General features: G+C 52.4%; 1 protein-coding gene and 1 pseudogene across 1 annotated transcript; both read left to right on the top strand.

Moving 5' to 3' along the window:
- Positions 1–1,824: 1,824 nt before the first annotated feature.
- Positions 1,825–2,961, top strand: LOC135878549 (alpha-1,6-mannosyl-glycoprotein 4-beta-N-acetylglucosaminyltransferase-like). The gene has a single exon (XM_065404249.1). The coding sequence runs from the start codon at positions 1,924–1,926 to the stop codon at positions 2,959–2,961; it is 1,038 nt and encodes a 345-aa protein (XP_065260321.1). The 5' UTR covers positions 1,825–1,923.
- Positions 2,962–11,894: 8,933 nt separating this feature from the next.
- LOC135878768 (voltage-dependent L-type calcium channel subunit alpha-1S-like) overlaps positions 11,895–25,704 on the top strand; it is a 100,239-nt pseudogene continuing 86,429 nt past the window's right edge.

Raw genomic sequence — 25,704 nt, 5'->3', positions numbered from 1 at the left:
ACTCGCGTAGGGTGCAAAAATCCACAGGAGTTTAGTGAGGCATTTCCCCACTGCTCCCAGACACAGGTTCCCTGCCGCAGTCTCGCTGGGCCCCACAGGCCTGGCCCAGGCAGCCTGCAAATCACTGCTTTGCTTTACTGCAGAAGGGGTTCCAAAACCAATCTCCACTGTCCCGCGCCAGGCCCACCTTCCCCCTAGAGCTCTGGCACCCAGTTAGCAGTCTCTGCAAAGGCTCTGGGCTGATCCTTTCCTCGGGAAGCAAAAGCTAAGAGATCTGTTCTCCTCCTGGGACAGCCACCCACAGACCTGTCCACTTCCCTTGGTAAATTTCTTCATTACCTGGCAGCGAATGCAGGTGCAGCGGGGCAGGGCTGAGCCCCATAGCCCTTGCCAGCTCAGTGTGGGGCTGGTGTCCCCCATCACAGCCGGGAAGGGAGTTTCCCCTTGGCATAGCTGGTGTGACACTGTCGCCCAGTGGGCAAAACGATCTGGCACAAGACGTACAGCTTCCTTCTAGCTCTGTTTGTGCAACTCTTGCTACTCCATGGCCACAGGGAGGCAGTTCTTCCTACCTGCTCCTGCTCTCCCTTGGGGAAGGGGACCAGCAGAAGAGAGAGGAGACCCTGTCCTGTCTTGTGTGTTGGTGGAGGGTTTTTTTGGTGGCACTAAAATTCTCATTTGCGTCAGTTTGGAGGTGCAGTGGGAGTGGTTGAGTCATCTGGGGCGAGGAGAGATGGCAGCTATTCCACTCTGATTAAACAACACGGGCTTGGAGCTTTTCACTGAGAGAGATTCGGTAGGACGCAAAGGGGAAATTAACAAGAAAACGTGATAAATAAGCAAGGGCGGGTACACACACATTTCTCCTGAAATTACTAGCATCATTAAACAATTCACATTTACCAGTGGGCTAGCTGCTGTACAAACAAATAGTACAATTTGCTTCCTGACTCCTAGAGCCTACCATTGAAATTCAGAAGACAGACACAAAGTTGGGGAAAGGAATAGAATCATAGAATATTAGGGTTGGAAGAGACCTCAGGAGGTCACCTAGTCCAATCTCCTACTCAAAGCAGCAGGGCCGGCTTTAGGGCAATTCACCCGATTCCCCCTAAGAGGGCCCCGCAACGTCCCTAAGGACCCTCCTCCGAATGCACCGGCAGCCAATAGAGCTGCCGCCGAAGTCCCGCCGCTGTCTTCAGCGGCAGCTCTTTTGAATCGGGCCCCGCAGTGCCTAAAGCCAGCCCTGCAAAGCAGGACCAACCCCAACTAAATCATCCCAGCCAGGGCTTTGTCAAGCCTGACCTTAAAAACCTCTACGGAAGGAGATTCCACCACCTCCTTAGGGAACCCGTTCCAGTGCTTCACCACCCTCCTAGTGAAATAGCGTTTCCCAATATCCAACCTAGACCTCCCCCGCTGCAACTTGAGACCATTGCTCCTTGTTCTGTCATCTGCCACCACTGAGAACAGCCGAGCTCCATCCTCTTTGGAACCCCCCTTCAGGTCGTTGAAGGCAGCTATCCATCTCAGGTGGGATGTAGCCAATCTGTCATAGGTAAGGCTGGGCACAACTCCCCGTAAAGGCCCAGCCATCCTCTGAGACCTTCAGTAGAGGGTGTCAGCCTGAGTTCAAACACAAGGACCTGCTATTGGCTTCTTGTGAAATCAGCCAGCCTCGCACCCTCACAGGTATTTAGGTGCCCAACTCTCCTGGATTTCAAAGGGAGTTAGGCCCCGAAATACCGTGAGGGTCTGAGCCTTACTGATGTGTCAGTGGTGCTCATGTCTGTCCTTTCATCCCTCCGTGTTTCAGAGTTCCTCACTGTGGGGCTGTCGTCTGTCAAGCGGAAGCGAGGCAACTACCTCCTGGACACGCTGAAGTCCATCTTCAAGCAGTCAATCCAGGAGGAGCTGGAGGAGATGGTGGTGGTGGTGCACCTGGCTGACCCAGACTCGGAGTGGAACACCCAGGTGGTGACGGACATTACCGCAAGATTCACTCCCCACCTCCTCCGGGGCCAGCTGCTGGTTATCCATGCCCCTCCGGAGTGCTACCCGCCCCTGGAAGGCCTGAAGAGGAACTACAATGATGCCGAGAATCGAGTGCAGTTCAGAGCCAAGCAAAACGTGGACTATGCGTATCTCCTCAGCTTCGCTGCCAACCTTTCCTCCTACTATCTCATGACTGAGGATGACGTGCAGTGCTCCAAGTCCTTCTTCACTGCCATCAGGAAGGCAGTGGCATCCCGGGAAGGCTCCTACTGGGTCACGCTGGAGTTCTCCATGCTGGGCTACATTGGCAAACTCTACCACTCCAGCGACCTGCCCCAGCTGGCCCAGTTCCTGCTGCTGTTCACACGGCATTTCCTGGTAGACTGGCTGCTGGGGCACTTCCGCCTGCTGCTCACCCAGAAGGAGGTGATTCGCTTCAAGCCGTCCCTCTTCCAGCACATCGGCCTGTACTCCTCCTTCCAGGGGGTGGTCAATCGGCTGAAAGACAACGACTTCGAGGCAGATTCCTTGGACTTGCCTGACAACCCCCCAGCTGTGATGTTCACAGACATAGACACCTTTGAGAACTACCTGCCCAGCAAGGCCTACGGCACGATGCCGGAGTACTTCTGGGGGAAAGCCCCATCTGCTGGCAGCCACTTCACCATCGTGTTCCACCAGCCTGCCCGTATCTCACGGCTCCAGGTCCACACCGGCTCCGAGGAGCGCCACACCGACTATCTCCACTCAGGGGCCGTGGAGCTGGGCAGCCAGCGGCAGGGGAAAGGCAAGGGCTGCTCTACATACACCCACGTCGGAGCCTTTGAGAAGGGACACTTTGAACGGAGCGGCTTGGAGAACAGCACGGCTGCCGCCCCGGAGTGCGTGCGGATCCTAGTGACAGAGAGTCAGAGCGAATGGCTGATCATCCGCAGCATCAGCATCTGGACCAAACCAAACAGCTAAGGGGGCTGCAGGGGACAGAGGCACGGCTGGTGACCCACACACCAGGGAGCTGGCTTCCCTTCTCAGGGGCAAGCAAGCGGTTTGGGGGTGTCTGAGGGGCAATGGAGGGTGGTGGCACTGCCCCTCCCAGGCAATGACACCCTGCGGGGGAGGCACAGTGAGGGCCTAGTGAGGAAGGAAGATGGGGCACTGAGGGTCAAGGCAGTGGCACAGCAGGATCCTGGTAGCATGGCAGGATGATGCATTAGAGCAAGAAATGGGAGCTAATGCAGCACATTGATACTCTGGCCTTTCAGGGCACCCTATGTCCTTGGGCACTAATTGCCGGTGGATAGGAGAGCCTGGCCCCACAGAGCTGACTGACTCCTCTGAACTACTTCCTGTGGGGGCCGTGCAGTCAGAACCAGGCCCGGGTAAGGCGTCCCGCTGGGCCAGACCCCAGGAGCGAGACCTGGAATGGTGCTTGCAGCAGACCGCTGGGGCTCTGGAGAGGTCAGGAGAGCCAGCAGTGCCCAGCTCGGGGCAGGTTCAGAGCATTGTCTACTGGGGAACTCTAGCCCAGACGTGGGCAAAACCAATGCCCCAGCGTGTGAGGCTGCTCCCAGGGCAGAGGCAGCCACGGGGGAAACCTTGGCTCAGGATCCTACTGCTCACAGTCGACCTGCTCTACCCCAATAGTTTAGAACTGGGCGTCCAACCTCTCCAGCCTGACGGCTAAAATGCTGTACCCCGAATGCCAGGGGGCTACATTCACGGTGGGAGGGGCAGGTTATTAATCACATTCATTACAGCAGTGCCTAGGAACCAACCAAAATCAGGGCCTGGTTGTGGTAGGTGCTGCACAAACACAGAGTGGCAGACAATTCCTGCCCTCAAGCACTTACAATCTAACTAGACAAGACAAGGCTGCTGCTCGCCAGCCCCCTCCTCGCTCCTGACTTCTTCCAAAACCACATTGAGCCCCTAGAAGCGGGGCCTTGTGTGGCCCCTGGCACCACGGGGCCAAATACAGGGGCAAGAATTCCTCCGTTCTGTGGCAGTGTTCATCTAGTGTATCCACTGTTAGCTCAAGCCTTTGACAATCGCAAGATTGGCTTAAAAGTCATGAGATTTTTACAAACATCATAAATATTTGGTTCTTTTCACTTGCCTTCTGGTGTCTGAGCTTTTAGGGTCACACTTGGCTCACGTTTTTAAACTTTTCTCCACCACAGGGAGGGTGAAAAGAATCCTTCATATTTGTTTGAAGTGCAAGCTGAGATTCTCTTGTATTCACCTGACTTCAGGCCTTATGAGGAGTAGCAAATATCATGACACAATAAAATCGTGGGAATTGGTAACATTGGGTATCCCCAGGGCACACCCGTCATTGCCAGTCCTAAGCGCACACAGCTGGCTCTCTGGGCCTTGGCTTCTAGAGGCCAGCCTGCACTTCTGGCCCGCTCCTCCACTCCTTGCCTACAAGCTAAATAAGCCTGGCAACCCAAACCCCCAGCCAGCTCTCAGAGGGCATGTCTACACTGCAATGTAAGGCATGGGTTAGTGGGACTTGAGTGCGTGGACCCTGCATTTGGGAGTGTCCATGCCCTAGGTTTACCATTTCAGGACACAGGCCCCAAAGCCGGGGCTCCAGCATCCACACTGCAGTACTCAAACCGGAGTCAAACCACCCTATCCCAGGCTTCCTAGCGCCCTCCCCAGCTGTGGCCACTCTAGCTCCTGGTTCAGTGTGGGAAAACGTGACTGTTCGCCCTGCACATGGCAGGAAGCTGTTACGGCCCATCGGGTTCCCAACGCATCCTGCCAAGCCGTCTTTTGGGTCTGCATGCTCCCGGCAACCAGAGCCAGCAACAGGGAGGAGTCCCCGTTTGAAGAGCTTCTCTTGCTTGTGCTTTCACTCCTGTTTCAGCAAACAGGTAGAGCATGCCGGAGACGTTGGTGGGCAGGGGCGTGGGCAGGAATTTCAATTTGACCACTTTTGGAAGGGCAAGTTAAACACATACATATTATACACATTAAACCATATCAACACACGCACCTACATCATCTGCATAGAAATAAACAGTGGTACACTCACCATTTCGACGGAAATCCATGCACCGGGGAGCCATCTGAATAAAGGTATCCACAGCCTCTTCTGTGTTAACGCTGTTGGTTACTTCAGTCTCTACTGCAAGAATTAACAGTTGCTGAAGACGAGCTTCTGTCAGGCGGCTGCAAAGTCTACCAAGTTTACACTTTTTAGCATTAAAACATTTTTCTGCAGTTGCAACTGTAACAGGTAATGTTGCCAAAAGCACCAATAGGTCAAATCCATCAGGATACAAAAGTTCCAGGTCATGTTCTTTACAGACCTTCATGAGTTCCAGAAAAGATATTCCACTGTCTGGTCCCTGAGCGTTTAAAATAGGTTCAGTGTGGTGTACTAATAAATCATATTGCATTTCAGGAACTCTGCACTGAAATTCTTCATTCAGCTTCACAAGTGCTTCTTTTCCTTTTGATATATGAACAGTTTTCAGGCTTTTTGCAGTGAGATAGGACACGCTTTGAGTATTAAATTGTCTGTCAATTTCACTTATTGCAGCATTGAGTGCAGGGAAAAAGAAATCGACTTTATATTTATTGTTTAAAGATTCCAAAAGGTAGGATGCGGTGTGACTGGGGTAAAAATGATCCAGAGTTTTTGCTGGTTGCCTCTTCCTGTAAGCTGGCATTTGCAGATTCAGTTCAGTAGCCTGCTGTTCAGCTTTGACGAAATACCTGTGGAACTTTTCATCCATTCTCAGGTTGTGCAAAACTTTTCAGCAACTCTCTATTGCATTTACTGCACAGGCAAAATCAATGTTTTCCCGCTGCAAGAAGGTGATAACATAATACACACATCCAAAAATACCAAGATGCAGATTGTGAATTCCAAATCCATCTGTACCATAAGCCCCTTTGCTTCTGCCAACACACTTGCTTTGCTGGCATTCTGCTGACTATTGATTAAAGTTTCTCTAGTAACAGAAAACTATTCTTCTGTGACCTGCAAAGCTTGGCAGTATGAATACCAGTGCACTTCATGAGGAGCCTGAAGACGTGTCTCTTGACCACTGTATTCATTGCTATTGACACTTGAAGTCCCTTCTGTCTGTATCATGGGCCTGGTCTACACTACGGGGTTAGGTCGAATTTAGCCGCATTAGGTCGATTTAAAAATGAATGCGTCCACGCAACCAACCCCATTCCGTCGACCAAAATGGCTCTTAAAATTGACTTCTGTACTCCTCCCCGACGAGGGGAGTAGCACTAAAATCGACTTTGCTGAGTCAAATTTGGGGTAGTGCTGATACAAATCAACGGTATTGGCCTCCGGAAGCTATCCCAGAGTGCTCCACTGTGACCGCTCTGGAAAGCACTTTGAACTCTGATGCACTAGCCAGGTACACAGGAAAAGCCCCGGGAACTTTTGAATTTCATTTCCTGTTTGGTCAGCGTGGCGAACTCAGCAGCACAGGTGAGTATGCGGTCCCCCCAGAATCATAGAGCGTAGAATGTTTCTACGCACTCGCGATGACATGTTTTCCGAGCTCATGCAGTCCTTTCGCACTGATAGGGCACAGCTTAATGCATGGAGGCATTCAGTGGCAGAGGCCAGGAAAGAATTAAGTGAGTGTGAAGAGCGGAGGCAGGATGCGATGCTGAGGCTAATGGGGGAGCAAACAGACATGATGAAGCATCTGTTGGAGCTGCAGGAAAGCCAACAAGAGCACAGACCCCCGCTGCATCCACTGTATAACCGCCTATCCTCCTCCCCATGTTCCATAGCCTCCTCACCCAGACGCCCAAGAATGCAGGCGGGGGGGGGGGGGGGGGGAGCTCCGGGCACCCAGCCACTCCACTGCAGAGGATGACCCAAGCAACAGAAGGCTGTCATTCAAACAGTTCGATTTTTAGTGTGGCTACAATAAGCAATGTGGCCTTGTCCTTCCCTCCTCCCCCACCCCACCCGGGCTACCTTGTCCGTTATCTCTTTAAAAAAAAAATTAATAAAGAAAGAATGCATGGTTTCAAAACAATAGTTACTTTATTTCGAAGGGGGGAGGGTGGTTGGCTTACAGGGAATTAAAATCAACAAAGGGGGTGTGTTTGCATCAAGCAGAAACACAACTGTCACACCGAAGCCTGGCCAATTATGAAACTGGTTTTCAAAGCCTCTCTGATCTGCAGCGCGCCTTGCGGTGCTCTTCTAATCGCCCTGGTATCTGGCACGAAATGATTGTCTGCTGTTGCTTTCATGGACGGAGAGGCAACTGACGACATGAATCCAAAACCACCCGCAACAATGTTTTTGCCCCATCAGGCATTGGGAGCTTAACCCAGAATTCCAGTGGGCGGCGGAGACTGCGGGAACGGTGGGATAGCTACCCACAATGCACCGCTCCGTAAGTCGATGCTTGCCACGGTAGTGATGACGCACTCCGCCAACTTAATGCGCTTTGTGTGGACATATGCAATTGACAATATAAAATCAATTTCTAAAAATCGACTTCTATAAAATCGACCTAATTTCGTAGTGTAGACATACCCATGGTGTCCTTCTGTATTTTTTTAAAGATGGTGCTGTGGTAACTACTAGGTGGAGGAAAGTATACAGGTTCTGAACAAGTCCAAAAAAGTTCTTGGAAACGGTATTAGAGCTCAAAGGAGCAACCACGACTAAATGTAGACAATGCGCATAGCAATGTGTGTAAACAGCACGTGGTTGTTTTGTTTGGTTGTTAACAACCATCCAGCAAGAGCCATTGATGGGATTCCCCCCCCCCTAACTTCTGTGTACGTGTGCCATGACATTACACCTCCCAGGTCTAAGCGACAGTGCAGGGCATCTCACAGACTAATTGAACCTTGTTAGTGTAGTTATTACCTTGGTTATCAATATGTGTAATTGTGTATTATATAAATGTTGGGGTTTTAAGAGTTATTGTTGTTAAGTTTTGGCTTGGAAGGGAAGATGTGGTATTGGGAGTTGTGCCTTCAAGGGCTGAGCTTCCCAGACAGAGAGTCTGGGCAGGGTGCCACAAAGCTCTTGTTTTGTACAGCAAGCTGGAACTAGGCATAGAATGCTGAAGCGCTTGTGAGCACCCTCAGCATTGAGGCCCAGATCCTCCAGGGCATTTCAGCTCCTAAATCCCATTGAAATCAATGGAATCACCTTTGTGGTCTGGATGTGATCTCTGAATGCCACAGTCCCCACTGGGCTCTGCTGAGGATTCTCAGGCCTCCAAGAGGAGCCTGCCAATTGGTGGATTTGATTGGAAGCCAGGTGCTACTCGGGGCTGGCACAGAGTTTGCCTCCTAACCCGGGGCAGTTTGGGCCGAATCTCCCTTGGCAGTTTGGGGCTGAGTCAAAGCCTGCAAACTCTTGAACCACAAAAAAGCACCTGCAAATCCAGCTCCGTGATGGTCCCATAGTACCATTCAGGACGATCTTGTGTCTTCTAGGGCTGGCGGTATCCCTGCCAGAGGCAGAGTCTGTCCAACTGGAGCCGGATGGAAACGTCGCCTCTGAATTTGCCATCTAGGCCTGATATTTCTTCACCTAGAGCCTTAGAAAACCCCAGGAGCCACCACCATGTCAGTCCTCTGCGGCTAACCCTTCCTGGCCAAGGGGATGGCACGGGGCAGGGAGCAGACCTTCCTTAGGCCTTCCATTCACACATTGCTGGATCTCTGTCTTTAAAAGCACACACCTAGTCAGTGATCAGTCAGTGTGTGCAATTACTTACAGCTGTGACTGGGGTGGAGGAAAACCATCTACCAAGGTGCGTGTACCAATTCCAAACTTGCCATACCCCCAGCTGGCCACGAGATGTCCCCAGAGACCCTTCCTAGCACTAGCAGCTGCTAGTGGCGCTGGAACAGGGCTGAGATCCTCAGAACTCCCCTCTGGGGCTGCAGCAGTAGCGGAGCTCATAGGTTGAATCCCAAGTGAAAGGGGACAGTGATTAGTGGGAGAAGGAGGGAGGGCAAAATGGGGACCCACTCAGGACTACAGTCAGATGTGGTGAACGCAGCCCATGATACCTCCAGGGACCCCATCATTTGGGGTGTGAGAAGGAATATTTGACCCTAAAATGTGGGAAAAGATTGGGGGTGTGTGCGTGTGTGGAATTAATGTTGCTAATTTTACCCCTTTACAGCTGAGCTGATTCTCCCAGAACATGCAGCAATGGACAGGAACAGCTGCAGCGTCTCCCCTCCCCCCATTGGTTAGCAGGCATGTAGCCAAGGGATTCTCCTTCAGGACTGTGTCGCACTGGGGTTGCTGGCCCTCAAATTGGGATGCTCCCAAGACAGGCAGTTCCATGGCAGATGACATGATCCTGAGATGGTATGAGCCTAGGGTGACCAGATGTCCCGATTTTATAGGGACAGTCCCGATTTTGGGGTCTTTTTCTTATATAGGCTCCTATTACTCCCCACCCCCTGTCCCGATTTTTCACATTTGCTGTCTGGTCACCCTATATGAGCCATAGCAGGGTGGTGGCAGAGTGGTTAGCACCTCCAGCTGCAAGGCAGGGAATGGGGGTTCTGTCCCTAGCCTGCTGTCTGGTGTGGGGCCAGTACCCCCATCATGTGGGCCTGTAGTTTCTCTGCTTGTAAAATAGGGACACTGATACGTTCTTTCTTTGTCAAGTGTTCGCAGAGCAGGGTTTAAAAGCGCAAGATATGGTTGTTTTGTCAGCTCTGCCGTGAGTTTGCTGCATGCCTCTGAGCACGTTGCCTCTCCAGGCCTCAGGTTCCCCACCTGTGAAATGGGGATATGTGACGAACTGGGACTGTTCTTAATGTGGTCTTTGAATGCTGACAGGGGAGTGTGGCTAAGACGGTCTGCATTGGGGGATGGGAGACTTGCCAAGGGAGGATATCTGAGCATGTAACCTGAGAACCCAGGAAGGGGTTAGAGGCCAGGTGACACCTTTGCCCGGGAAACTGAACAAAGGCTAGAGAGAGAGTTCAGAGCTGGCTGGTGATATGGCTGGGAGGCAGACGGGGCTCTGACCTCCCAAGGGGGCTGGGGTGCCCTGGGACCCCAAGATGGACCTAACTGAGGGGTCCTGTTGTCTGTGCCTGCAAGACATGTCTTGGACTGTATTCCTGTCATCTAAATAAACCTTCTGCTTTACTGGCTGGCTGAGAGTCATGGTGAATCGCAGGAAGCCGGGGGTGCAGGGCCTTGTGTCCCCCCACACTCCGTGACAGGATAATACGTCTGACCCAACTTTCTAAAGAGCTTTGACATCTGCAGATATAAGCCTCTGTAGGTGCTCGGTATTATTATCTAGTAATGTTTGTAAAACACATCCAGGGTAAAGGCCCCTGTAGCAGGGCAAAGTCTAATACATCTCCTGGAGTATTTAACTGTTTGTATGTAGACATTTCCCTAGGGGACATGCAGGCAGATCAGTCAGTGTAAAATGCAGCGATGCGACAGAGGGGGAAGACAAGATGTTGGGTGTTGGTGCTAGCCAGTCCTAGACCCTTTTAGGGGGTGAAATCCAGAACAAGCCCTGTAGAATCCTCGAAATGTGGGGCTGGAAGGGACCTTGGGAAGTCATCAAGTGCAGCCCCGTGTGCTGAGACAGGACCAGTAAACCTAGACCAGGTGTGTGTCCAGCCTGTTCTTTAAAATCTCCAGTGACAGGGATTCCACAGCCTCCCTTGGGAGCCTGCTCCAGATCTTAACCACTGAATTTCCCTGGCAGCCGAGCGGAGGCAGCAGGAGACATGGGCTGTGTTCCTCGCTCTGGATGAGGCTAACGGCACTGCTGACCCCCCTTTGCTGGGCAGGCCTTGGAGAAGTGCCTGCTAGTTACAGTCAGGATCCAGGGGCAAACGCTCCGAGTTCGGCACGTGCTTTCTGTGACTACTCTGCAATGCAGAAGGAGACACTCGGGGTTCCCGCCCTGGCGTGGGGCTCAGGAGAGCTGCGTTCCATTCCTGGCTCTGCTACTGGGACTTTGACCCAGATCCGCAAAGGCAGTTAGGTGCCTGATTCTCATTGAGCCCCGTGGGAGTTCGGTGCCCAAATACCTTTGAGGATCTGGCCCTCACTGCTCTGTTCCCCTTCTGCAAAGTGGGGATCAGAACTCTAACTTCCTCCCACTCGTGTCTGGTTAGATTCTACACTTGTTGGGACAGGGATTGTCGCTCATGTACGTGCAGCGCCTAGCACGGAGCGGTTTCCATACATTCCCTGATTCCGATTAGTAACAACATTTGCTTTGACGGGGAATGTTTGTCCTAACAAACGCACTGGCCGGAAGGATTACCGGAAAGTGAACACCAGAAGGGAGAGGCAAATGCATTTGCAAATGAGGTAGGATTTATCTGCAGCAGTCACCCAACCCAAGTGAGGACTGATATTTCATTCTTTAGATGCACCCTGGGCCCAGTCGGACAAAGCAGGCGGCTTGTGTTGTTTAAACAGCCTGATGATTCCTTGGGCTGCTTCAGAAGCCAGAGGGAGATGGGGAAGAGGGCCAGGGAGAGAGCTGAAGTGGGTTGAAGAGGGATTTTCGCCGAGTATTTCCCTCTTGAAGTGGGTCCCTCACCCCCACTCCCAACCTGGAGCCGTAGCTTGGGAAGCAGTTACCGGTGTTGGGATAAGCAACAGCTGCTGGGCTTCTTTTGCTGTCTCAGGAACTCTGACAGCACCAGAGAGCGGGGACGGAGTCTAATTTTAAACTCATGCCTGGTGCATTTGTGTATGTGTGAGTGCGATTTCCAGCCCCCCCTCACCCTCCGCCTCCCGCTCTGCACCGAGGAGACTGGCTCGGCAGAAGAGAACCAGAAGGGGCTTCGGGCTGGGGACGGGGGTCTCAGCTGTGGGAGGAGAGGACGGGGGGAGAAGAACTGGCGGAGGCAGCTAGGGAAGGAAGATCATGGAGCCTGCTTCTGCCCAGGATGATCAGAAGAAAAAGCAACAGAAAGAAAAGCCAAAGAAACCGGTGCCACCAGCAGCCCCCCGGCCAGCCAGGGCTCTGTTCTGCTTAATCCTTCAGCACCCGCTGCGGAAAGCCTGCATCGGCATTGTGGAATGGAAGTATCCTTTCCACCTAGGCGGGGAGGGGAGACGGGACCTGCGTGGGGGTGTCTAGAAACATGGGAGACGGACACCCGGCAAAGCACAAAGGAGGCATTAGAAAGCGTGTGGAGGGAATGCCTCGACCCAGCGGCGAGCGAGAGGAAAGTGCGTGCCCAAGGCACAGGAGAGAATGGGGCCGTTTGGTGGGTGTGGACAGGTTTAAACTCGGTGAGCGATCGATCTGGTTTTCCTGTTCCTGACGGCTGACGAAGTGCCTGTTTGTACCGTCTATCTCGCCGGTGATGCGAAAGAGCAGGGAAGGCTGAGGAAAGGCTAAATATAGCTGAGGGGCCCGGTTCTGTGATCCTGCTGCACTCAGTGGCATGAAGCCGGAGTCAGGGAGATCAGGATCTGGCCTGTGTTTTCTTGGGACGAGGTCGGAGATGGTAATTGATGTGTTCAGTGGAAGGGGGGCTGTTTGGGTGAGAGAAACCAAGGCAGTTTGGACACTGCGGTTTCTGTTCAGTCTATTTGGTACCAAGCGAAGATGGGGCCATGGGAAATAATCCCAAGGGTTCCCCTCTCCAGGGCGTTGTGCAGCCAGGCGAGCGGGAGAGACGTTGCTTTCACTTCAGGAGGGAAGTTATATACATGGTGCTGGCGGGAATCCAAGGAAGGCAGAAACCATTTTGGGGAAGGAATGCGAGAGGATCAACCAGTTTGGGGAGAGGGCTAGGAGGAGAGAACCGAAATGCAGGGGCCAGGGGCAGGAAGATGCCGGGTGATTGGAGAAGCCGGGGCAGAGATCGGGGTGTGGTGGGGAGAGGATGCACTTTGATCAGGAGGCAGGAAAGAGAAAAAGCTGGAGGTGGCCCGGAGCGGGGCGTAGGGGAGAAAATGTCAGACCGGGAAAGTAAAGTGTGTGTGTGGGGGGAAAGGGACTGAGAGGGACACTGCGAGCTGCTTGGAATAGCTCAGAGAGGGAGTCAGCCGCTCGCCGGCTGCCCGCAGCTGCTGTCTGACATCACAGATGGATGGCTCCCTTCGCCATTCCCTTCTCTCTCCCTCTTTCTTTCCTTCTCCCTTTTTCTCTCCTTCATTCTCCCCATCTCTTCCTCATTCTCTCTCCCCACCACCATCTCTCTGTCTTTCCCCTCCACCTCTCCCTCTCCATCCATCACTGCCCTAGGCTCCCCGCTCTCTGATCCCGGCTTTGCTAAAAGCCCAGCTCTAGCTCAAAGAGGAATGAGTTCAGGCCCTGTGTGATACAGAGGGTCAGACCAGATGGCCACAATGGGCCCTTCTGGCCTCAGATCGGGACCCTGCAGCAGGGATGACGGAATGGCAGCCCAGAGGGGCTGGGAGCTAACCCTGGGGGGCTGAAGAGGAGCCCATGGAGAGCGGAAGAACCTTTTGTGTGTTTGGATTCTTGTTACCTTGGAAGGGGTGAAGTTTTAGTCAGAGACTTGGCTGGAGGGCTGGGCCCCATCACCACCTCCAGCCTGGGTGGGGAAGGCTGAGGGTTGGGGACCACCTCGGAGGAAACTGAGGCAGGGAGTGCCTGTAGTGCCAGGCGTGGCCTGCAGAGAGTGCTACAGGCAGCCACACCGGTGACAAGTGTTTAGGAGGATGCCGCTGCTTCCAGCTCATAGCCCGAGGCCCAGAATTGGGAAGGTATTTAGGCACTGCTGTGCTCAGAACCCTACATATCATTTTCAAAAGGGACTTAGGAGCCAAAATCTCATTGGCAGTCAACGGCATTCCGGCTCCAACTGTGTCAATTACTAAATATGTAACAAGCTGGACCTTACTTCATTAGCTCAAATGACAGAGGCTGTTGCTTTTAGGATCCCAAAGGGCCCAGATTCAACCCAGGCGTACTAGGCTGCATTCTGGCCATCAGGCATGTCGTCTGGGTCCTTTCTTGACTTGAGGGCGCTATCTCACTCTGGGAGAAATCAATGAAACAAGGGGGGGGGGGTCGTCCTGTGGGTACATGCTGGCAGTTTGGCCATCAGAGTCCCTGTACTGTGGGCTGCAGGTATGGAACATGAAGCATGTTGGGTCTAGTCACGGCTTGGCTGGGAGATCATCCCGGGTGCAGCAGGAAGAGGTGTTAGTGACTCAAGAGGTGGCGTCAAGTATCAGGGGGTAGCCGTGTTAGTCTGTATCTACAAAAACAACAAGGAGTCTGGTGGCACCTTAAAGACTAACAGATTTATTTGGGCATAAGCTTTCGTGGGTAAAAACCTCACTTCTTCGAGGTGGCGCTTCTCTCATGGACTCAGTCCTGAAGCCTGGCACCCGGCCAGGTGCCCCGTGCTGCTGGATCAGACCTAAAGTGTGGGGCGTGGCCATTGAAGGCTCGGTGGTACCTTTTGGAAGAAATGGCGTGTGGGGCCTTTGTCTTGGGTACGCTCCAGTTTTGCACTCTCTGCCTCCCTAAAATCCTTCCTGCATAATAGCTGTTAGTGACTCCTCCTCCCTCCCTCCCTGCCAGGCAGTGTTCTACCCCAGAAGTGGCAGCATTTCAGTGGGGAGTGAGCAATCCCAGTCCTACTCTATGCAAAGGGCTCTGGGACCTGGTGGGTTTTTTGTATCCTTTTAATAATAACGCTCTAGGCTGCTTTTGCCCAAGGCTCTCTCACTGCCTTACAAACATTTAATGAATTAATTCTCACAACTGCTCCCCGCAGCTGTAACACAAGTAGTGCCCTCAAGCTACACATGGGACAAGAGACACAGAAAGCAGAAGTGACTAGCTCAGGGTCAGCCTGCAAATCAGTGGCACATCTGGGACTAGAACCTACGACTCCTAGGTCACTGCCGTAACCACTGAACCCCTTGTAGCCATGAGAGCGAATGGACCTGCTACTGAACACAGATTGGAAGGAGGAAAGAGACAGGTGTGCCAACAGGAAGGTCAAAGAAGCAGTCACTGCAAACAGGGTAGGGGACAGCATGAGTGTGAGAGAGAGATTCCTCTGCATCAGGTTACACTGGTACCCACAATGCAGCAGATTCTATCTATACCCACAATGCTCTGGGCACTATTTATACCCACAGTGCCCCTGGTTTGCTGCTTTGGGGTTGCAATGAGAGGAAGTGGCCTAGTTCTGGCCACTCAAGGTAGCATTTGCTCAAAGGTCAGACCGGTTGCTTGGTAGGGGGTTAATTGTAAGCGTGCTTTGTGAGCATGCTGGGGGTGTACGGAGTGGGGTTTGGGAGTGTTGGGGCGCTGGGGGGACATGTGCCCCATTACTGGTATACATGGCACCTGGACTCCACCCTCGCTTCACAATGCTCAGAAGGCAGGTTGCTTATCCGGTGCCCAGTGGAGCTTGCTCCCTGTCATGCCCCAGAGAACCTGGCTATAAAAGCCAGCAAATTTCCAGGCCTGGTGTGATTTAGGCTGCAGCTAGAGACAGGTTTATGATGCATGCTGCTGCTGCTGCCGCCAGGGCTGAGCTGATGCTCTCAAAGGGCTTCACCGGAGTCATAAATGGAGAGAAGCCAGGAGGGAACCCTGCCCCCACAGGATCCCAAACGGCTGTATTGGTTTAACTTGGCTGCATTTCCTGCCAGCAAAAGGGGCCAGGCTGGCACCCCTCGGCACTTCAGCCACAGACGAGTTAAGACCCGAGCATGCAGCAGGTTAGGACCAGAATTAGGGACAGAGCTCCTGGCTCCCAGGCCCCTGCTCCAACCACTAGGTAATACTTCTCTAGGGAGTATCTGGGAGGGAACTACATAGAGTAAATCCCCAAATGGCAGAGGCACAGAGAACAGTCCCAGGCTCCTTCCATCCTTGCGGGACAAAAGGCAGCGCATGCAGTGGGCGAAGCAGGGGACTAGGAGTTCCTGGGTTCAGTTTCCATTTCTGCCGCTGACTTTGGGTGTGACTCCAGGCGGGTCGCTCGATCCCTGTGTCCCTCCTTTAACTCCTCTGGAGAAGGGGAGAAAAACCCAAGGGAAGGGGGGGTTTCGTTCTCTGTAACAACTCATGAGCGCTTTCCCTCTGCAGATCTCCACGCAGGGCAGCACCGTTATTTCCAGGGAGCAAATGAGGGAAACGAGATGGTGGGGAAGGGACTTGAGTTTTTCAAGGCCCGAGAGCCTGGGATGGAAGGGCTACGGGAGGCTGCTGATGGTGATTGACAGTGAAGTGTGGGGTGAAATATACAGACTGCCAGCATGTCCACCTCGGGCACGCGACTAAAATTAAGGCAGCAGAGGATCATCTTTAGCAGCCATTGGCCTCCTTGTCAGCTGATTACGGCAGGTCTAGGCAGCAGGCGGATGCTGAACGGCCAGGAGATTTTATCCACGGGGCGAAGGGGTTGGTTCGTCGTCGAAAGACGTCGTCGCGGATATACATGGCTTCCTTTACCAAAGATATCTAAAGTGTTCATTTGGCCTGTGTAACAGGGCAGCTTGCCCCATTAAGGGCTGCAGGCCTGTGGCCAGCTGGCCCTGTTCACTAATAAGACCTAGCTGAGGAGAGACAGGTGCTTAGTTCACTCTAAGGAGGGGCAGGGAGGTGGGGTCTGCAGAGAGATGTTGTAGCAAAGGACAGTTGCTTGCAGGAGCCGCTGGAGAGAGGCCCTAGGCGCTGTGGCTGGGTAGAAAGCCCCAGCTGGGGCAGTTTTGTTTTCCTGGGGTGAGTTTGTGGTTGTTGGGATAATAAATGGAGCCCAGAGGGAAGGGACTAAGGATGGGGGTGTCAGACCTTGTCCTCAGCGTTGCTTATGCTTTACGCAGTTACCCCCGGGTGCAGGAGCGCGTGTGAAATTGCTGCAGGACAGGCCAGCACGCGGTAATTGAAAGCTGACTCCTATCAATCCCTCCCCCTCCCCACAGCCCTCATCAGGCAGGTGCCCTGGCAGGCAGAGACTCGGGTTGGGCCCAGGTGTATTCCAGGGAGGGGAGGAATGCCTTGTTGGGGAGCCCGGCCCCGGGGAGCCCCACTCTGAGGATCAGGCACCAGCTAATGTCCCCTGCAGTGTGAGTGTCCCAGGAGCAGCGCGGCCTCCCGGCCGTCGGGGCCCAGCCTGTCATCACTGTGGATGGTCTCCAGCCACGCAGTGACCTCAAGTGTGATGTGATCTTTAGCCCAATGGCTGGGCCTCTCCGGCTGTCACTGTCTGTAGCAGCTGACGTGTCTTAGGCCTTTGCCTCATCCCCTAGCCAGGCCACGCTGCTTCTCCTGGATTGAATCTTCGCCGCCTTGTTCTCAGCTTGGCCCCATGAAAGCAAACCCAGCACGCTCCGTGGGTGGGATGACAGAGGGACACGAGCTGTGTGTCCTGTGACACCCTTTCCCCCAGCCTCCCCCGCTATCTCCGATCCACCTCCACATACACAGCAGGCGCAGGATAGGCAGCCGCTGGGGAGCAAATCCCCAGCACCATCCCCCCAGGCTGTCGAGCAGAGGGGTGACTGGATCTGTTAAATGGCTGGAGAGCATTTGGATTGGTTTGCCTTGCAAAATTGCCCGGCGAGCATCATTTCCCAGCCCTCCCCGCTCCCCGGGGCTCTGGGTCCTGCTGCGGCAGAGGAACAAGTGGAGATGTTTGTGCAAGACCCTGCTTTTGTTTTGCTTTTCCTGTCTCTGTTACTAGGGAGCCGAGAGCAGTCCTGGGCCAAACAGGGGGCAGGTAGGTGCTAGACAAACCCCACACACCCAGCCCTGACCTCCAGCTCCTCTGCTATCCCAGCCGGCAGACCCCCAAACACAGCTCTGCCACTGCCCCTCAATCCTGACCTGCAGCCCCCAGACTTGGCAACGCCTTGGGGCCAAAAAGCAGCAGAGTTTGAATTTGCGCAAACTTGGACAAATGTGCATGAAATACTGTCTGGCGTGGGGGTGGGGACACTTCCAGCCTCTCCCTAAATTCAAATGAATGAACTCTGTGCCCAGCCGTGACGCTTCACACGGGTACCCGGGGTTGGGAGGCACCTTGCTACCACCTGCCCTTTGCTAGTGGGAGCCTCGTCTCTCCCCACCGGGGGTCAGCTCCTCACCTCCACTGGCACCCCAGCCTCTGCAGGTCCTGCTGTCACTGAAGGGTTAGCAATTGGCACACGCCAAGAGGACACTGGGAGGTTGGAGTGTGCTGATCGCTCACTGAGTGGTCCCAGGTTCGCTGCACCCAAAGCAGCTGTACACCACACCCCCCACAGCTCCCCAGTCCCACCTCCGATCGCTGCCCTGCTTTGCACACACTGGGTGTGTCCAGAGGGACACACGCAGCAGTTTATTTGATGCAGATCGTGTAGCACGTACAGGACGCTCCCTGTTATCCGAATAGCAGGTGGGACACGGATTTTATTTGGATAATCTAGCGGGCAGGAGCCACTCAGCAGCCGGGTGACCTCTCTTGCAGCTAGGGCTTGTCTTTCTCCTCCTCCTTTCAGTCCTGGCTGGGGGTCTCTGCGCTGCTCCGCTCGCTCCCTCCCCTGACAGCAGGGCAACAGAGGAGCTCTATTGTCTGAACTGCTGTGTTATCCAGCCTGTCTTGTCGCCCAGCATGGGAGACGTGCTGTGGGGGGCGTGTATTGGAAACCAATGGTTACATACAACGTAAAATCAGAGCGTGCATTCTAGAACCTAGACTCGATACTTTCATGTCGTACAGAGCAATGCTCACCCCAAAATCCTTCCAACCTTTTACAGCCTGTGATCCTTGTTTCATGAGACAAGTCATGCTGGCAGCTTGCCTCCTAAGTAAAGGAGCCCCCAGTGTCTCTTTTGCAGCCCAGGCTATCTCAAAACAGTCCTTTGATCTTTATTCGTAACCCAGACCCCCTGGTGCTAATTGCTCCTCCTGGTAGGTTTCAGAGTAGTTGCCGTGTTAGCCTGTATCAGCAAAAACAATGAGGAGTCCTTGGGGCACCTTAGAGACTAACACATTTATTTGGGCATAAGCTTTCGTGGGCTAGAACCCACTTCATCGGATGCATGGAGTGGAAAATACAGGAGCAGGTATAAATACATGAAAGGATGGGGGTTGCTTTGCCAAGTCTGAGGTCAGTCTAACGAGATAAATCAATTAACAGCAGGATACCAAGGGAGGGAAAATAACTTTTGAAGTGGTGAGAGAGTGGCCCATTACAGACAGTTGACAAGAAGGTGTGAGTAACAGTAGGGAGAAATTAGTATTGGGGAAATTAAGTTTAGGTTTTGTAATGACCCAACCACTCCCAGTCTTTATTCAGGCCTAATCTGATGGTGTCCAGTTTGCAAATTAATTCCAGTTCTGCAGCTTCACGTTGGAGTCTGTTTTTGAAGTTTTTTTGTTGAAGAATTGCCACTTTTAGGTCTGTTATTGAGTGACTAGAGAGATTGAAGTGTTCTACTGGTTTTTGAATGTTATGAATTCCTGATGTCAGAGTTGTGTCCATTTATTCTTTTGCATAGAGACTGTCCAGTTTGGCCAATGTACATGGCAGAGGGGCATTGCTGGCACATGATGGCATAGATCACATTGGTAGATGTGCAGGTGAACGAGCCCCGGATGGTGTGGCTGATGTGGTTAGGTCCCTATGATGGTGTCCCATGAATAGATATGTGGACAGAGTTGGCACCGGGGTTTGCAGCAGGGTTTGGTTCCTGGGTTAGTGTTTTTGTTGTGTGGTGTGTGGTTGCTGGTGAGTATTTGGTTCAGGTTGGGGGGCTGTCTGTAGGCGAGGACTGGTAGATTTTGCAGTCTCTTGTCAATTTTGTAATCTAGATTAGTTGCATACTGAGCCACAAGCTAGACTCCTGCTGTGAAGGGACCGTACACAATACAGACAAGGACCAGACGGGGAGATAAGTGTCTGTAACCCCTTCCCGAAAGGAACCTGTCTGAGATATGTCCCCTCATAGACTCATAGACTTTAAGGTCAGAAGGGACCATTATGGTCATCTAGTCTGACCTCCCGCATGATGCAGGCCACAAAAGCTGACCCACCCACTTTCCCTTAACTCAGCTGTTGAAGTCTCCAGATCGTGATTTAAAGACTTCAAGTCGCAGAGAATCCTCCAGCTTGCGACCCCTGCCCCATGCTGCGGAGGAAGGCGAAAAACCTCCAGGGCCTCTGCCAATCTACCCTGGAGGAAAATTCCTTCCCGACCCCAAATATGGCGATCAGTAGAACCCTGAGCATACAGGCAAGAATCTCCAGCCGAACCCTCATTTTACCAGCGATCGCACGTTATTGCCTAATTGACTAAAATCACGTTATCCCATCAAACCATTCCCTCCATGAACTTATCTAGCCTAATCTTGAAGCCAGGGAGGTCTTTTGCCCCCACCGTTTCCCTCGGAAGGCTGTTCCAAAATTTCACCCCTCTGACGGTTAGAAACCTTCGTCTAATTTCAAGCCTAAACTTCCCCACGGCCAGTTTATATCCATTTGTTCTCGTGTCCACATTAGTACTGAGCTGAAATAATTCCTCTCCCTCCCTGGTATTTATCCCTCTGATATATTTAAAGAGAGCAATCATATCCCCCCTCAGCCTTCTTTTGGTTAGGCTAAACAAACCGAGCTCCTCGAGTCTCCTTTCATAGGAAAGGTTTTCCATTCCTCGGATCATCCTAGTGGCCCTTCTCTGTACCCGTTCCAGTTTGAGTTCATCCTTTTTAAACATAGGAGACCAGAACTGCACACAGTACTCCAAATGAGGTCTCACCAGCGCCTTGTATAACGGAAGCAGCACCTCCTTGTCCCTACTAGAAATACCTCGCCTAATGCATCCCAAGATCGCATTAGCTTTTTTCACAGCCACGTCACATTGCCGACTCATAGTCATCCTGCGATCAACCAGGACTCCGAGGTCCTTCTCCTCCTCCGTCACTTCCAACCTATGCGTCCCCAGCTTATAACTAAAATTCTTGTTAGTCATCCCTAAATGCATCACCTTACACTTCTCACTATTAAATCTCATCCTATTATTATTACTCCAATTTACAAGGTCATCCAAGTCTCCCTGCAGAATATCCCGATCCTTCTCCGAATTGGCAATACCTCCCAACTTTGTGTCATCCGCAAACTTTATCAGCCCAGTCCTACATTCGGTTCCGAGGTCAGTAATAAATAGATTAAATAAAATCGGACCCAAGACCGAACCTTGAGGAACCCCACTGGTGACCTCCCTCCAACCTGACAGTTCACCTTTCAGTACTACCCGCTGCAGTCTACCCTTTAACCAGTTCTTTATCCACCTCTGGATTTTCATATCAATCCCCATTTTTTCCAATTTAACCAATAATTCCTCATGCGGTACAGTATCAAACGCTTTACTAAAATCAAGGTATATTAGATCCACCGCATTTCCTTTATCTAGAAGGTCTGTTACTTTCTCAAAGAAGGAGATCAGGTTGGTTTGGCACGATCTGCCTTTCGTAAACCCATGTTGTAATTTGTCCCAATTGCCATTCACCTCAAGGTCCTTAACTACTTTCTCCTTCAAAATTTTTTCCAAGACCTTGCATACTACAGATGTTAAACTAACAGGCCTGTAGTTACCCGGGTCACTTTTTTTCCCCTTCTTGAAAATAGGAACCACATTAGCTATTTTCCAGTCCAACGGTACCACCCCCGAGTTTACAGATTCATTAAAAATTATCACTAAGGGGCTTGCAATTTCTTGTGCCAGTTCCTTCAATATTCTAGGATGAAGATCATCCGGTCCGCCTGATTTAGTCCCGTTTAGCTGGTCAAGTTTGGCTTCCACCTCTGATGCTGTAATGTCAATCCCCCCTCCTTTATTCCCCTCTGTCCTGCTCCCTCTATTTCTAAGCCCTTCATTAGCCTTATTAAAGACCGATGCAAAATATTCATTTAGATATTGTGCCATGCCTAGATTATCCTTAATCTCCACTCCATCTACATTCTTCAGCGGTCCCACTTCCTCTTTCTTTGTTTTCTTCCTATTTATATGGCTATAAAACCTCTTACTATTGGATTTAATTCCCCTCGCAAGGTCCAACTCTACACGGCTTTTGGCCTTTCTCACTGTATCCCTACATGCTCTGACCTCAATAAGGTAGGTTTCCTTGCTGATCCCTCCCCTCTTCCATTCTTTGTACGCTTTCTGCTTTTTCTTAATCGCCCCTTTGAGACGCCCGCTCATCCAGCTAGGTCTAAATCTTCTGCCTACTAACCGTTTTCCCTTTCTCGGGATACAGGCCTCGGACAGCTCGTGCAACTTCAACTTGAAATAATCCCAGGCGTCATCTGCCTTTAGATCCCTAGGTATGTTAGCCCAATGCACTTCCCTAAGTAGTTGCCTTAATTTATTAAAGTTGGCCTTTTTGAAATCGTAAACCTTAGTCACAGTTTTATTTCTGTTAATCCTTCCATTTAGTTTAAACTGAATTAGCTCATGGTCACTCGAGCCAAGGTTGTCCCCTACAACCATTTCCTCAACGAGGTCCTCACTACTCACCAAAACCAAATCTAAAATTGCATCCCCCCTCATCGGTTCAGTTACTGCTTGATGGAGGAATTCATCTGCTAGCACGTCTAGGAACATCTGAGCCCTATTATTGTTACTAGCATTTGTTCCCCAATCTATATCTGGGAAGTTAAAGTCCCCCATGATTACACAGTTCTTATTAGTTTTTACTTCCCTAAAAACATTAAATAGTTCTGTGTCCGCATCCAGGCTAGATCCTGGCGGTCTATAGCACACCCCAAGCACTATCTCAGGGGAGGCTCTAGTAGTTCTTTTACCCAGTGTAATTATTGCCCAGACAGACTCCGTCTTATCCATTCCATCACTTATTATTTCTTTACATTTTACCTCATTATTGACATACAATGCCACTCCTCCTGATTACCTGCCACAGCTCCCGAGGCTTTAAGAACATAATTTTAAGTATAGAGACATAATTCCTTAAATATTATCCATGCATACATTTCAAAATTATTGTGATGACCAGTGGGCTACTGGCTGTTGCTGGAGACTGTCTTCTGGAGTACTAACGTGCATAGAACTGACCCAGGAGAGCCCTGTAAAACCCCCTGCACCTGCTGTGCCAGTTGGCATCAAGAGGTCACTGGGTCACAGCAGCCCCACAGCACTTACTAATGTGCTCCCACATTTCCCCACATCAGCTCTGTGCCTCCCCATCAGTCTTGTGCTCCTCTAGCTGCCCAATCTTCCCCAGCTCCCCCTCACTGCTGAGCCCCTCCCCCAGCCCCACATTTGCCCCTCTGCTCCTTATGCAGAGGTTTTTCATCCCCCCTCCTCAAGCTTCCCCTGCCCCAAGCGCCGCCCCCGCAGCTCCCATTGGCCGGGAACCACAGCCAATGGGAGCTGCGGGGGCGTTGCCTGCAGACAGGGCAGCATGCAGAGCCACTTGGTTGTGCCTCCGCATAGGAGTCGGAGGGGGGCATGCCACAGCTTCTGGGAGCTGCTTAAGGTAAGTGCCGCCTGGAGCCTGCACCCCTGACCCACTCCCCGTCCCCAACCCCCTGCTCCAGCCCTGATCCTCCTCCTGCCCTCAAAACCCCTCAGTGCCAGCACGGAGCAGCCTCCTAAACCCCAAACCCCTCATTCCCAGCACCACCCCAGAGCCCTCACCCCCCCCTGCACCCCAACCCCCTGCCCCAGCCCAGAGCCCCCTCCCACACCCTGAACCTCTCATTTCTGGCCCCATCCTGGAACTTGCACCCCCAGCTGGAGCCCTCACCCCCTCCCACACCCCAGCCCCCTGCCCCAGCCTGGTGAAAATGAGCGAGTGAGTGAGGGTGGGGAGAGCAAGCAACAGAGGGAGGGGGGATGGAGTGAGCAGGGGCGGGGCCTTGGAGGGGGTGGGGCAGGAGGTGGGGCAAGGTTGTTCGGTTTTGTGCGAGTAGAAAGTTGGCAACCCTAGGGTGGGAGGGAGATGGGGAGAAGCGGAGGCAGGAACCCATCCCCGTTCACAGGAGAGGATAGGGGGAGCCTTCCCCAAGGGGTGGGGCAGTAGGGAAGGCAGCCAATCGGAGGCTGATTTCCCTTTAGACTGATGGGCTGTGCCCCAGATCTGTAAGAGGCTCTGAAACTGTGGGAGTGTTGGCAGGTCTGATGACAACCGCACCCCGTGTTATTGCAGCCCTGGGTGTCCCCCCCAGCTCTGCCAGTGCCCCCAGCCCCCCTGGCTAGTCCATCCCTGGGCCTCTCCTGTGTAAATATGGCCGGTGCCATGGCATTGTACCAGCTGACGAGGTGGTTACCATTAATTGGTGCATATGCAGGGACTGCGCCTCAGCTCTGTGCTTCTCCTTAATGCCCACCCACAGACCCTTCGAGATCATTATCCTGATGACCATCTTTGCCAACTGCGTGGCGTTGGCCGTCTACCTGCCCATGCCGAACGATGATACCAACGCTTCCAACTCCAGCCTGGTAAGAGACAGCCTCGTCCTCGTGTTGTACAAACCCGCCCGGCGCCGCCTCACTCACGGCAAAGCCCCCGAGGCAAACCTTTTTCTTTCACTTGTGTTCCAAACTAACCTTTTAAAAATAGCCGGGGCATCAAGTCGAGGCAGCATGAAGGGGCTGAGCTCCTCGCCCACGAATGTTAGCGCCTGCCTGGCACTGAAATTTCACCCTCCAAGCCACCAGCACGTGAGCTGCATGATCTCCAGTTATGTAGTCGTGAAATTTGCACCTGAGCCTCTGAGTCCATAAGCAGGAAGGGAAGCTGGGACCCACAACACCAAGATACAGGTCTCTGCTCCCTGTTGCGTTGGGATGGGAGTGGCTGGCCCCACAAGTAAGAAGCTGTTTAGGGGGCTGAAATAATTAGGGGGCTGGGGCACATGACTTATGAGGAGAGGCTGAGGGAACTGGGCTTATTTAGTCTGCAGAAGAGAAGAGTGAGGGGGGATTTGATAGCAGCCTTCAACTACCTGAAGGGGGGTTCCAAAGAGGATGGAGCTCGGTTGTTCTTGATGGTGGCAGATGACAAAACAAGGTACAATGGTCTCACGTTGCAGTGGGGGAGGTCTAGGTTGGATATTAGGAAACACTGTTTCACAAGGAGGGTGGTGAAGCACTGGAATGGGTTACCTAGGGAGGTGGTGGAATCTCCATCCTTGGAGATTTTTAAGGCCAGGCTTGACAAAGCCCTGGCTGGGATGATTTAGTTGGGGTTGGTCCTGCTTTGAGCAGCGGGTTGGACTAGATGACCGCCTGAGGTCTCTCCCAACCCAAATCTTCTATGATTCTGTTAATAAAACATCTCTGTTGACTGTTAACAGCACTAAACCACTCCGTTATCCCCTTTGACCCGAGCAGCTACTGAAATTCTGGGGCCCTGCGGGTTGTCCAGTTGAGAGCATAAATTGATGATGGAATCTGAGATTATCTTCAATCTATGCAGTCTTGTGTGTTTGTCCCTTCCTTGTAAAGTCCTGCGTCCCTGAACACAGGAGGCACCAAAGTGGCCTCACTCATAGCACCCATTCAGCCAGCGCCCCACAAGCCCTCTCTAGGCTTTTTCCAGGGGGTTGGGGTGCAGGGGGTGGTGAGGGCTCTGGGGTGGAGCTGGGAATGAGGGGTTTGGGGTTTGCCGGCTCTTTGCTCAGCATCCCTCTCTTTCTTGTCTCTCATTCTGCTCCTCTCTGTCTCTTCCCCCCCCCCCGACAAACAGCCCCCAGTACAACCCTCTGCCCCCGTGGTGCTAATTTAT

The sequence above is a fragment of the Emys orbicularis genome, chromosome 4, assembly GCF_028017835.1.
Source record: "Emys orbicularis isolate rEmyOrb1 chromosome 4, rEmyOrb1.hap1, whole genome shotgun sequence".
Classification (NCBI taxonomy): domain Eukaryota; kingdom Metazoa; phylum Chordata; order Testudines; family Emydidae; genus Emys; species Emys orbicularis.
Note: the sequence above shows the minus strand (reverse complement) of the source record. Positions and strands in the feature narration are given on the sequence as shown.